Here is a 14,213-nt window from a genome sequence, read left to right on the forward strand (position 1 = left end):
TTTTTGGTGGTTTTTGGATTCTTGATTATAGAGGGCTGAGGCCATGCCCATTAGTTCTGCCGTGAATATTGATTAGTTGTTTGGGAGTCGGAAGGATCGTGTGGTTTTAGTTGGTTGTGTGGTATGGACTCCGAAACCTGTGTGTTTGGAGGTCGGATCTGAAGATCCGTCTGTGTAAATGTGACACCAATTTGGCCAATTTTCGTGTATGTATGCTAGTGTGGTGGTTTTAGCTATGTTTGGGTCGGTTTGATTATTTATTTGGCTAGCTAGTGTTGTGTCTATTTTTGGTATTTTAAGTTTAGGGGTGTTGGAATGAACTGAAAATTAACCTTCTTATATAGCATGATCTACAACCTGAACGTTGATCGTTAATCAGTAATTAATCAACAAATAAGAAAAGTCGCTCACCAATATTGCCAGTGAACACTTTTGACATTAATTGAGCGGGTGAACTCAGTTCAGTATTTGGTGACTTAATATGGCCCCAATGCTTGTATAAACATTGCTACTGTTAATCCCTGATGGCCTGGTGGCAAAGTGAGGATAAACCCATCTCTGCGCCGTAAATTAGGGAGCCCTATACGTTTAGTCCTATCCTCGTGGAGCGGGTAACTACAAAACACACAAAATCAACATCTGAATCAATCAATCTTTACTTCAATACTTAAATGCCACAGACCTATGGTACATTACAAATTGTCCAGTAGTGAGTGTCTTACATTATTAACAAACCTTTATCCAACAGATTTTCTAAAATTCATAGTGTGACATATATACATCGATAGGTGTGGCAAATGTTTAACATTTTCTGTTGACATGAGTACACAAATAGTTAATAAAATATTGCTAAACCCTTTAATATACTTACGTTGTAACTCCGAATATGAGGGCAAACTAAAACGAATTGGTATTCGTCTTCTACTTTGTTTAAGTTGCAACACTGACAAACTCTGTGTCAGTGAAAAATTCATGGGAGCTACAACAGAATCTTGCAAGTTGTCCTCTGAATTTAATAAGGCTTACATTTAATACATACTTTTCGGTTACAAAACAGTTCTTAAACCAAAAAAAACCACACACGTTAATTTGCAACACAATGAATGAGACGCATGCCAATTCTGAATGTACATGTCCTTCAAGGTTTGCGAGAAACAATGAAATAAATTTGGTGATATGCCATTTTGCTGATTTAACCATATTTCCATAACCACAAGAGTTTAGAACTTTTCTAACGTTAGTTACCCAATTACAACAACCCTGCGTAAAGTAGCATCATATTAGGACATTTCTTCGGGTACCTTCCATCATATCCAGATGATTTTCCATTCTTAAATGGTTAATACTCTCCGGGATTCAGATGTTATTGTCCTATCGATTACATCTCTTCATATTACATAAGCATCATTGTCTGCTTCTCCTGGATGCAATTAATCAAATTCAAAACATTCTTCTTCTTCTCCTGGTGTAGAAAAAAAGTTCTTTAAAAAGCTAATACCAATCCTTAATATTAAATTTATTTTGTTTGTGCCGTTTTTTCCCCAAGTCCTTTGTTGCCCAAAAGGTTTCGAATCTTTTAAAAAATGTCAGCATAATTCGTAATATTCTGACTCTTACGTCTACATATTTCATTATATTGATAACGAACACTGTGATAGTTTCCTAGTGAGGCCAAATGTTTCTTTCTCCTAAATGTATTTAAACATCTGCCTCTTTCTCTCTTTAAAACCTCACAGTCGATATTATACCATGGCTCTTTGTAGGTAGTATTGTCAGACCTTTTCTTCATATTCTCAGCAGCTGTACATCACGATTCACTAATGTATTGCACACTATCATTTATACCAGAAAATGCTGCATCTACTGCTTTTAAAAAACATTCTACTTCATCAACTGATGATGATTGTCCTATGAAGTTAGAACGCCTCCGTGGTCTAGTGGTAGAGCGTCCGCCCGGAGAGCGGAAGGTCCGGGGTTCGATCCCCGGCCGCGTCATACCAAAAGACGTTAAAAGATGGTACTTGTTGTTACCCTGTCTGGCGCTCGGCATTAAAGGGCTAAAACAAGGACTGGTCGGCTCGGAGTCAGTATACTGTGTCTGAGTGGGGTATTCATGTTAAACTGCGGCATGGTATCTCAGTGAGCTAGCACTATAAATCGGCATCAGTCCGGACTAGTACAAGCAGCCACACACACACATACACGTGCATGCACGTCGCTATATAAGTGCAATAATCTTGGACGCGACGTTAAACTCAATTTCACCTCACCTCTCTTTAAAACCTCACAGTCGATATTATACCGTGGCTCTTTGTAGTTAGTATTGTCAGACCTTTTCTTCATATTCTCAGCAGCTATACATCACGATTCACTAATGTATTGCACACTATCATTTATACCAGAAAATGCTGCATCTACTGCTTTTAAAAAACATTCAACTTCATCAACTGATGATGATTGTCCTATGAAGTTAGACCGCCTCCGTGGTCTAGTGGTAGAGCGTCCGCCCGGAGAGCGGAAGGTCCGGGGTTCGATCCCCGGCCGCGTCATACCAAAAGACGTTAACAGATGGTACTTGTTGTTACCCTGTCTGTCGCTCGGCAAGGGCTGGTCAGCTCGGAGTCAGTATACTGTGTCTGAGTGGGGTATCCATGTTAAACTGCGGCATGATATCTCAGTGTGCTAGCACTATAAATCGGCATCAGTCCGGACTAGTACAAGCAGCCACACACACACATACACGTGCATGCACGTCGCTATATAAGCGCAATAATCTTGGACGCGACGTTAAACCCAATTTCACCTCACCTCACCTATGAAGTTATCATATCTCATCTTGTTTTCATACAAATTGAATGAAGCATTCGTATATGTGTTGCACGTCTCATATGTTGCACATGCTGTGCTGAGATACATCGAGACAGGGAGATGCGGAGATTCGGAGCTTGACTTAATGTCAAAATATTCCAAATGTCAAACAGGTCAGATGAACAGATTGCATAGTCTACCACGCTCGCTTTCTGGGTGCCAATATAAGTGTAATCTCCAAACTTAGAATCTGTACCGGGGCGGTCGGGTAGCCTAGTGGTTAAAGCGTTCGCACGTCACGCCGAAGCCCCGGGTTCGAGTCCCGACATGGGTACAATGTGTGAAGCCCATTTCTGGTGTCCCCCGCCGTGATATTGCTGGAATATTGCTAAAAGCGGCGTAAAACCATACTCACTAACTCACTCGAATCTGTACCCCACTTCCATTCTTGATATAAATGCTAAAATACTGCTCATTTCCAACAAGCGTTTACCAAACCTGTTTACCAATCTGTCCACAGAGAAGCGGTTTCATGTAAAGTTATCTAGCAAAAAAACAAACCCAAAACATTATTAGAATTATCATGACGCTCTAGAACCTCTACCTGTTCTTAACCTAAAATCCCCTCCCAACAAAATATATACATCCTCACATTTACTCAGATAGTCTTGCAATAATAACATCCCATTTTTACACTGACGTGGTGGATCATTATAACAAGTCGAACATTCAGGGTGATTTTAAACAAAAGAGTATCAAATATCTTTTTGTGATCCAGACACCTCTTTATCGAACGGTAAGAAAATCCAGCTTTCACACATTTCTGTCCATTTTATATAAATAGAAAGTTTTTTTTGTCTAATCAAAACTATCACACCACCTGACAGTCTTCCGAACTGTGAGGTGAGGTGAGGTGAAATTGGGTTTAACGTCGCGTCCAAGATTATTGCACTTATATAGCGACGTGCATGCACGTGTGTGTGTGTATGGCTGTTCGTACTAGTCCGGACTGATGCCGATTTATAGTGCTAGCTCACTGAGATACCATGCCGCAGTTTAACAAGAATACCCCACTCAGACACAATATACTGACTCCGAGCCGACCAGTCCTTGTTTTAGCCCCTTAATGCCGAGCGCCAGACAGGGTAACAACAAGTACAATCTTTTAACGTCTTTTTGTATGACGCGGCCCGGGGTCGAACCCTGGACCTTCCGCTCTCCGGGCGGACGCTCTACCACTAGACCACGGAGGCGGTCTCTTCCGAACTGTGATATTCATTCACCATATTTCAAGAATACATCAAATTCAGTGAAAACAGTATTTCAATCTGTTTTGGGTAACCATGTTTCAGTTAAACCAGTGATATCAAATGCGGTAACAAAATTCGAAAACTAAAATCATCTAGTTAGGAGACACATTCCTGAAACTAAACCTAATGTTGTCAGTATGGTTTCCAACACTTGTGTGAGGTAAAGTTTCTTTAGGAACAGTGTCAGTAGTATTTCTTACACTTTGGAGGGGGCGAAATGTTATCTGTATTTTCAACTGAGTGAAGTTTCCTATAATCATAGACATTTCCCTTTTTATTGGCTGTTATTTCTTTAGCCTGGAAGCTTGGGGCACATTTGACTACACGAAGGGGTGCCTGCTGATGCCGCTCGAGTCGATGACTGTCTACAGTGTCTCTACCCTGCTGGTCCCACTCAAATCGATGACTGTCTACAGTGTCTCTACCCGACTGGTCCCGCTCAAATCGATGACTGTCTACAGTGTCTCTACCCTGCTGGTCCCACTGTCGATAACTGTCTACAGTGTCTGTACCCTGCTGGCCCCGCTTACGTCGATGACTGTCTACAGTGTCCGTACCCTGCTGGTCCCACTCACGTCGATGACTGTCTACAGTGTCCGTACCCTGCTGGTCCCACTCACGTCGATGACTGTCTACAGTGTCTGTACCCTGCTGGTCCCGCTTACGTCGATGACTGTCTACAGTGTCTCTACCCTGCTGATCCCGCTGACGTCGATGACTGTCTACAGTGTCTCTACCCTGCTGATCCCGCTGACGTCGATGACTGTCTACAGTGTCTCTACCCTGCTGGTCCCACTGTCGATAACTGTCTATAGTGTCTCTACCTGACTGGTCCCGCTCAAATCGATGACTGTCTACAGTGTCTCTACCCTGCTGGTCCCGCTTACGTCGATGACTGTCTACAGTGTCTCTACCCTGCTGGTCCCGCTGAAGTCGATGACTGTCTATAGTGTCTCTACCTGACTGGTCCCACTGACGTCGATGACTGTCTACAGTGTCTCTACCCTGCTGATCCCGCTGACGTCGATGACTGTCTATAGTGTCTCTACCTGACTGGTCCCACTGACGCCGATGACTGTCTACAGTGTCTGTACCCTGCTGGACCCTCTCATGTTGATGACTGTCTACAGTGTCTGTACCCTGCTGGTCCCGCTCACGTCGATGACTGTCTATAGTGTCTCTACCTGACTGGTCCCACTGACGTCGATGACTGTCTACAGTGTCTCTACCCTGCTGGACCCGCTGACGCCGATGACTGTCTACAGTGTCTCTACCCTGCTGGACCCTCTCATGTTGATGACTGTCTACAGTGTCTCTACCTTGCTGGTCCCGCGCACGTTGATGACTGTCTACAGTGTCTCTACCCTGCTGGTCCCGCTGACGTCGATGACTGTCTACAGTGTCTCTACCTGACTGGTCCCACTCACGTCGATGACTGTCTACAGTGTCTCTACCCTGCTGGTCCCGCTTACGTCGATGACTGTCTACAGTGTCTCTACCCTGCTGATCCCGCTGACGTCGATGACTGTCTACAGTGTCTCTACCCTGCTGATCCCGCTGACGTCGATGACTGTCTACAGTGTCTCTGCCCTGCTGGTCCCACTGTCGATAACTGTCTATAGTGTCTCTACCTGACTGGTCCCGCTCAAATCGATGACTGTCTACAGTGTCTCTACCTGACTGGTCCCGCTCACGTCGATGACTGTCTACAGTGTCTGTCCCCTGCTGGACCCTCTCATGTTGATGACTGTCTACAGTGTCTCTACCCTGCTGGACCCGCTGACGCCGATGACTGTCTACAGTGTCTGTACCCTGCTGGTCCCGCTCATGTTGATGACTGTCTACAGTGTCTGTACCCTGCTGGTCCCGCTCATGTTGATGACTGTCTACAGTGTCTGTACCCTGCTGGTCCCGCTCATGTTGATGACTGTCTACAGTGTCTCTACCCTGCTGATCCCGCTCACGTCGATGACTGTCTACAGTGTCTCTACCTTGCTGATCTCGCTGACGTCGATGACTGTCTACAGTGTCTGTACCATGCTGATCCCGCTGACGTCGATGACTGTCTACAGTGTCTGTACCCTGCTGATCCCGCTGACGTCGATGACTGTCTACAGTGTCTCTACCCTGCTGATCCCGCTGACGTCGATGACTGTCTACAGTGTCCGTACCCTGCTGATCCCGCTAACGTCGATGACTGTCTACAGTGTCTCTACCTTGCTGGTCCCGCTGACGTCGATGACTGTCTACAGTGTCTCTACCTTGCTGATCCCGCTGACGTCGATGACTGTCTACAGTGTCTGTACCCTGCTGATCCCGCTGACGTCGATGACTGTCTACAGTGTCTCTACCCTGCTGATCCCGCTGACGTCGATGACTGTCTACAGTGTCTGTACCCTGCTGGTCCCGCTCACGTCGATGACCGTCTACAGTGTCCGTACCCTGCTGGACCCGCTGACGTTGATGACCGTCTACAGTGTGTCTACCCTGCTGGTCCCGCTCACGCCGATGACTGTCTACAGTGTCTCTACCCTGCTGGCCCCGCTCACGTCGATGACTGTCTGTTTTCTTACTTAGAATTTCGTACTGAAAAATTTGTTCATTGTATAACTAGAAAACTACTTCATGGATTCTTTTCAAATTTAGGGAACAGTTTCCAAACTGATAGAAAGATTGAATTTGATATGTGTATTTCCTGAAACAATATGATGTTTTTGATGTCGTGAACTTAGATGTATTTTTTAAATTTAATATTTCTGCGACCTATAACTGGAACACTACTGCATGGATTTCTTTCTATTTGGATCAAACGTCAACTTCCCATCTTACCCCTATCTTGTCCTTCAAGATAGTTGGCGGTCATAACATCTACTGTTAGAATTAGAATTATACTTCCCTATCGGTGTACTCTGTTTCCAATAGGGGGCACGGGTGGCCCAGTCGTCTAAGGCGCCGCGATTCGCTGTGCAGAGTTGCGTCCCTTGGGCACCGCAGAAACCTATGATTGTGGGTTCGAATCCCGGTTTGCCCCGATTAGGTTTCTAGGTTTGTCAGCTCCATACCCGTGCTCGTGGGTTTCACCGAAGTGGTAAACGTCTGAGACCTGCATCACTTCGGGCTTTCCTCCCACATTAAGCTGACAGGCCGTGATATAACTGTAATACTGTTAAAAGCGGCGTTAAACCCAGATATTATTTAAGATATTTCTGAGTATCCCGTTCTTTCTTGAAGAGTATAATGACGCACATTAATGATTGACAAAATGCATGTTGTGGATATGCGTAAACAACTTCATATCAATGTAATGGACATGTGTAAAAAAGAATATATCACTGTAATTGACTTGTGTAAACAAATATGTATTACTGTTATGTACATGTTTCAAGAAATATATATTACTAAAGTGAAAACGTGTCAACAAATTTATATCACTGTAATGGACATGTGTAAACAAATTAATATCCCTGTAATGGACATGTGTAAACAAATATATATTTCTGTAATGGACATGTGTAAACAAATATAAAGCACTGTAGTCTGAAGTGTCTTAAGTGTAAAAAGTCCTGCTTCAGTAGCAGAGCCATAAGCGATGTCATTTGAAGTCTTGGTAACCAATGACGTCACAATAGTCTGCAAAGCATTTTGATGCACTTTTATTGTAGTGATACGTACAATGTAGATATGACTTGATTTCACCCAAGCGTATCTCCTGTGGGAGCCAGTTTTGGACGATAAACAAATTTATATCACTGTAAAGGACACCGTCACATAACCGTCATCTTGGAAACAAAATTACCACACCAATTACCACAACTGTTAACTGCCAGGCAAAAAGAAAGAATACTCTTGAAAATTGGATTGCTAAAACAATTATTGAACGTCCCTTTACTGAAAACATTCGCCGAAACGTTGCGAACTTAAGCACCAAAACACAACACGTTGGTTTGAAAGATGCATGGGCAGCAGGGAAACATCTCTAAACACCTTTATGTCGGGTACACTCCTGAAAGGTTCATGTACAGTAATGTCATAAAATGCAATGGATCGTTACAAAACATCCCAGGTAATGAAAAAGCATAACAGATGCGCCACGTTTAACTGCGCAACAGAGAGAGGGTCATATGAATGAGGCAAATTGGTGCCAACCACACCAAGATTGCAAGACACTTCAATGTGTCACTGGCAACAGTGGCCAGACTGGCAGTACACAGGACAGGACAAGATCAGGCAGATCACGTGTGACGACGCCACTTTGCATGTTCGCAACAAGTTCATAACAGCGACGAAAATGACAGCAACAGCATCAGTGGACACACTGTGCTACAACGTCTCTGTCGCAGATACTCAAACCTACCGCCCCTTCCATGGAATGGCACTGACCCATGAACATGAATATCCCCATCATTGCTATCAGGATAAAAGCTCGATGCATAATGTTTGGAAAATAATTAATTGTTAGGAAAATAGTACTATTTAATGTAAGCACTGTTGAGGAAGTTACTATATTTAGATGCTAGTGTGGCATGGAAGCTTCTGATACGGCGGTGTGTTGAGCCTTCCAGAAGCTAGTTATACTATATATATTTCATCTCACTTTTCGTCTGACATTACATCAAGACCATCTTTTGTGAGAAGATAACATTTCACCCTGGATTCCTAGCCTAGGCCTATCTGTGAAGCTTGACTACTGCAAGGTGAATATTATCCTTGTCATCATTGCTTCATCTAGGTAATTATCATTGCTTCATCTAGGTAATTATCATTGCTTCATCTAGGTAATTATCATTGCTTCATCTAGGTAATAATATTTAGTACTGACCACTGCTATGATACTGTACTTGAATATTGTACTACCACGCTATTGTGTTCTGCCATTGTAATTGATTTGTTTTTTGTTTGTTGTTTCACACTAAATTATTTTACGTACAGATTTTGGGGTTCATGTATTGTTTCAATTTTGACGTCGACACGGAACAATACTTTCTTTTGCCCAGCAGTTTACATGTACATAACTTTAAGTAATCCAATATCACACATAATATTCCAAGAATATTCAACTAAAACGAAAGTAGTTCTCATAAGATGACATCATTGTACCTCTTAGCATAAGGTTGGTATCTCACAGTCTCACATTAGATTTTCAAAATCTCAAAATGGTCTCCCACTGATCGTATTGGTATGTCAATTTTTACAGAGTGAGTGAGTGAGTGAGTGAGTGAGTGAGTGAGTGTGGTTTTACGCCGCTTTTAGCAATATTCCAGCAATATCACGGCGGGGGACACCTGAAATGGGCTTCACACATTGTACCCATGTCGGGAATCGAACCCGGGTCTTCGGCGTGACGAGCGAACGCTTTAACCATTAGGCTACCCTACCGCCCCCAATTTTTACAGAGGTATCTCACAGACGCTTGCACGCATACTGTCACAATCCCTGTCGGAAAATCCAAATTTTGACAGTGCTACGCAGTTCTCATCGCCAGTGGCGTTGTCAGGTTGACTAGGCGCCCACTTCCAGGTATAGGTGGAACCGTCCTTCCAGGTAAATACGTTGTTGACACGCTGCATTCCAACAAACACAACGTTTGAGACATCAGCTGCCAAGGTAAAACTCAAATAACACATGGGTCACTCATGTCACCTACCAAACACGTAAACAAGACTGCTTCTCACATAAGAAAGTCTTTGATAAAGAGGAACTTGATTCTGTAATGAGGATTATCTCTAACGGTTTAGAGGCACTGTGGGAAAGCGCTTGTCTAGAATGCTACACAATGTTAATGCTAATCGTAAGAGGCGACTAATGGGTTTGGATGGCCAGACATCTGAATTATTGTGGCAAGCACAACAAGCACACACACACACACACAACAAGCACACACACACACGCACGCACGCACGCACGCATGCAGGCACGCACACCTATACGCAAAAACAACCATAAAAACCCAAACAAATACAAAGATCCTTCACATATACAAGATATTTACCGTCCTTAACAACACTCGTACTCCTTCCAAGCCATTAATGTGGTTTTTATTTTACTACAGCCTGACACTATGTACCAGAGGACCCAATTTACTGACCTTGACCGCGGAATGAGGTCATGAACTTCTGTTTGTCCCGACTGTTGAGGACGACAAGGCGACCACCATCAGCCTGACATAGATCATCTTGATGAGTCCAGTTGTTGGCGCTTGATATGTACTTGTAACACAGCCGTGGAGACAACACGGACGTGTAGCCCTCAGATACAGGACAGAGGTCTGGATCAGGAATCGCTGTAAGTGAATAGCATCACTTTTGTACCATGTGAATGTTTTGTAATAAAACATGTTGGATCTTTGTTGGTGATACACTGGCCATTGACACACAATTCTGTACACTGTCTTGAATGGTTTATTTTAAACTTCAGCATAGATTGATTCATACATTCTTGATTCCTACATTCGTGATTCAGTCTTGAAATATTGTGACCGATGTTTTGTATTATGTATTATGTATTTCCTTCAAATTCTTTTACTGGCCCTTTAATTGTAAGGCTTATTGTTGACAGGTACAAGAAAATTTATGGGCCCTTTTCACCCTATACAAGTTCATTTCATATTCTGTTACCATCCACGTGCTTGGCCTTGCATTGACTAAACCCGGATGATTAACCAGGACAGCACTCATAAAAGAACTAAAGTGACTTACCCTCACAAGTGGTAGCCTACAATTTTGGCTAACAGTTTCTAGAGGGTGTTTAAGTATTTCAGTTACATGACTGTGATGAAATGATGAAATGACGTTCAGTCGAGCGTTTGAAGGTTTGACGCTTCATATAAAGTTCATATGAAGTCCAATAAAAAATATTTATTCTGAGATAATTAATGCATATTTTCTTGAAGAAATCTCGTCGAATTTAAGGTCGTGATTTACAATTTGCACGTCCAAGGTAATGAACGACGCACACTTTGGATGTTTGTTGAGAACATAATACGGACACATGGGTTTTGACTGTGAAGAGTGAGTGAGTGAGTATGGTTTTACGCCGCTTTTAGCAATATTCCAGCAATATCACGGCGGGGGACACCAGAAATGGGCTTCACACATTGTACCCATGTCGGGATTCGAACCCGGGTGACTGTGAAGAGCACACAATGACTGTCTACCTAGTGCTCATATAAAACAGCTTCGTTTAACCGGAAATAAAAGGTTAACAGGTTTTACAATCGTTTACGCGCCATGGGTATGCTACAGACAAGATTGGCACAAAAACCGAGTTGCCAGACATTTTTTATCTTCATCGAAATACAGTATCATCTCTCGGGAGCGCACTACTCATGACTTGCCGCCGCCGGTCGTCCACGTTTGACTTCATGTGAACATGGTGACCACGGAATCTGCGGAATCTACATGTCCGTTTATGAATTTGTAAATGACTTAATAGCTAGCACTTTTATTATGGTACCGTGTTAATATGGGTAGAAGTTTCGTGGAAAATATATTGAACACATTATTGACATATGATCCGTCAATGTAAGTACAATCCATCTAGTGTCTAAGGCACACTCTGGTAATAAAAGCAACGTATATTTGGGTTGCGTCCAGTTTGTTGACATGGAAACACACACACATAATTTAATTTTTTTTTACCAAAACATATACTTGTAGCATTTGAGTTTCATCCATATGCAAAAATACTTAATAAAAAATTAAACATTTTCCAAGCTATGATCCGGAATCGCAACGTGACGGGCGGACGGACAACCCCCATTCCTGTGTACCCCTTCCATATCAAGATCAACAATTTGAAGGAAAAGTGGATGTCAACATGACCGATTTTTGATAGCCCAAAGTCCCGAAAGAGAATGAAAATATTAAGTACTTTTTGTGCTTAGATTATTTAACACTATAGATCTTTTTAATCCGCATCCCTGCTGTTCATATGGCTTCACTACTCGCGTGCTTCATTACCTATGTGTTATCTGTTATCATTACTGCTTCATCCAATTATATGCATGCTACTAACACATTTATAACGTCGAGATTAGGGATCAAGGAAGCGAAAGTTTGACGATTTTCGGCAAATATAAGAATTCATAACATCCACTTACCTATTTCTTTGTTATTTCTATTGTTTACGTAATCGGTAAAAAATATTAAAAATAAAATTATAAATAATATCTGTTATCATTCATTTCCCTATAACAGCGGCTGACCGCTCAGTAAAATGAAGAAATACGTCCGTTTTCGAAGCTTCGTATGAGTATTACGTACGTCGAAGACTGCCATGTGAGACCCCCTTAGAAAGCCTATATGGTCATCTTTACGATAGTAACCTCGCCTAAAGTCTTTTCGTAGTTGTGACATGCGATTTTATTGGATACAAATTGGTTTCTTATGACGCTTTCTTTCTGAATTTGCTTCAAGGTTTGTTATTTGTCAAATTTGAGCTAGGCCACCAAAGCTAGGCCACCTCGCTGGGTATCATGGGGACTTGAAAGAGTTAAAGTATTTCCCTAAATTTCATCAATACAAATTTACCTTCATGTATGTTCATTTTCAAAAAAAGTCTTGTGATTACTTGGTAATCCTCAAAAATAATATGCACAAGCTGGCAGCAATGGTTGAATCAAAACCACAACTGCATCCCAAGTATAAAAGTTCAATGAGTAAAATTTCGAATTCGTATGATCTCACCTCCTGCCTTGATGAAGTGTCTAGCTCCAGGGAGAGATTTCCCGTAGGATGTGAGAGTAGATCTGTACATGCTGCAATTGCCATCAAAGTAGGTGAAAGCAGTACAGAGACCCTCCTTTGCACAAAGAGCAGCACATACCCTTTTATCTGGAGACGCCTGTGTGCTTGAGGGAAGTTCCCTTGCTTTTTGACTGTCCAACGTCACCTGTCTGTCAAAACGATTCTTGGAACAGCCGCTAGTTGCATACAGAAATGGGATGAAGACAGTGAACAGGCACAACACAGCGTTCATCTTGCTTCAGTCTGTGGCAGCTCTGTACTATGTATTCGTGAAATGTTAATGCAAAGATCCCTGACATCATGGGCTTGTTGTGGCTTGTTGCCAGGATATTGTCAGTCTGTTAAACATCGCTTGTTTGTTTGTTGGTTTGCTGTTTAACACTGCTCTCAGCAATATTCCATCCAATGACGGCGGTCTGTAATTAATCGATTCTTGACCAAACAATCCAGTGATTGACATCATGAGCATCGATCTACGCATTTGTGATACGATTACATTCATCAAGCCAGAGAGCCCTAAAACCTAGTGCTTGTTTTTCCTTCTGTGAAGTTTGTCAGGATCCATGATGGAAGCAGGGCAAACAGTCCGTTTGGCTCCAAATGAGAACGATGAATTGCAAAATAACTCAAACTAGGGAATAGTCTACTAGGGAATGAAAACCCTGTATCGAACAAAATCTACTGTTATTTTGTTTTTGTCCAATTACTGGAAAAGGTTGTTTAAGAAACTATCATGTTGAAATCTTGCACGAAGGGGGGCACAACGGTTTGAGCAACAGAAACAGGCACTGCACGTGCTACATAGTGCACATCGTGGTTGGACCCGTGAAGATCCGGGTTAGAATAGGTTTTCAGTAACCCATGCTTGTCGTAAAAGGCGACTATCGTTGTCATGGTCAGACTCGCTGACTTGGTTGATGCATGTCATCGATCCCAATTGCGTGGATCGATGCTCATGATATTAATCACGGGATTGTCTGGTCCAGATTAGATTATTTACAGACCGCCGTCATATAGCTGGAATATTGCTGATTGCGGCGTTAAACAACCAACCAACCTTCGTCCTGGTTGACTGACAAGATACTGACAAGATTTTTAAGGTGTATGATTTCGTTCAATAAATACTTTAAACGGGCTTCTGAAGCTCCTTGCATGTCTCCTGACAAGCTGAAAAATGCTGTCCGTTGACGGGCAATCAGCAGGTGGGGAACACATCAAAGCCATGTTGATAAATAAGACCGTTTTCGGACATGCAAATATCTAAACTGCATTCAGAAAATAAGTTTATGTCACTAAGACTCTTGAAGAAATACCTTGAAACTGAACATGACACTCGCCCTCCTTCGTGCAA

The 14,213-nt window shown here is 42.5% G+C and overlaps 1 protein-coding gene across 1 annotated transcript; it reads right to left on the bottom strand.

Moving 5' to 3' along the window:
- Positions 1-4,301: 4,301 nt before the first annotated feature.
- LOC125374872 (dentin sialophosphoprotein-like) lies at positions 4,302-13,094 on the bottom strand. The gene is made up of 5 exons (XM_048386556.1): positions 12,803-13,094; positions 10,204-10,398; positions 9,584-9,714; positions 6,324-6,704; positions 4,302-6,020 (listed from the first exon to the last, which is right to left on the bottom strand). The coding sequence occupies exons 1-5, from the start codon at positions 13,092-13,094 to the stop codon at positions 4,302-4,304; spliced, it is 2,718 nt and encodes a 905-aa protein (XP_048242513.1).
- Positions 13,095-14,213: the final 1,119 nt, after the last annotated feature.

The sequence above is a fragment of the Haliotis rufescens genome, unplaced genomic scaffold (genome assembly GCF_023055435.1).
Source record: "Haliotis rufescens isolate VD_foot unplaced genomic scaffold, xgHalRufe1.0.p SCAF_6, whole genome shotgun sequence".
NCBI lineage: Eukaryota > Metazoa > Mollusca > Gastropoda > Lepetellida > Haliotidae > Haliotis > Haliotis rufescens.

What these genes read in the sequence shown, in the direction of transcription:
- LOC125374872 (XM_048386556.1), bottom strand. Translation starts at nt 13,094, where the DNA reads ATGAACGCTGTGTTGTGCCTGTTCACTGTCTTCATCCCATTTCTGTAT. An exon ending in ACACTTCATCAAGGCAGGAG is followed by an intron (nt 10,399 to 12,802) that starts GTGAGATCATAC and finishes ATTCACTTACAG; the next exon opens with CGATTCCTGATCCAGACCTC. An exon ending in GACCTCATTCCGCGGTCAAG is followed by an intron (nt 9,715 to 10,203) that starts GTCAGTAAATTG and finishes TTACCTTGGCAG; the next exon opens with CTGATGTCTCAAACGTTGTG.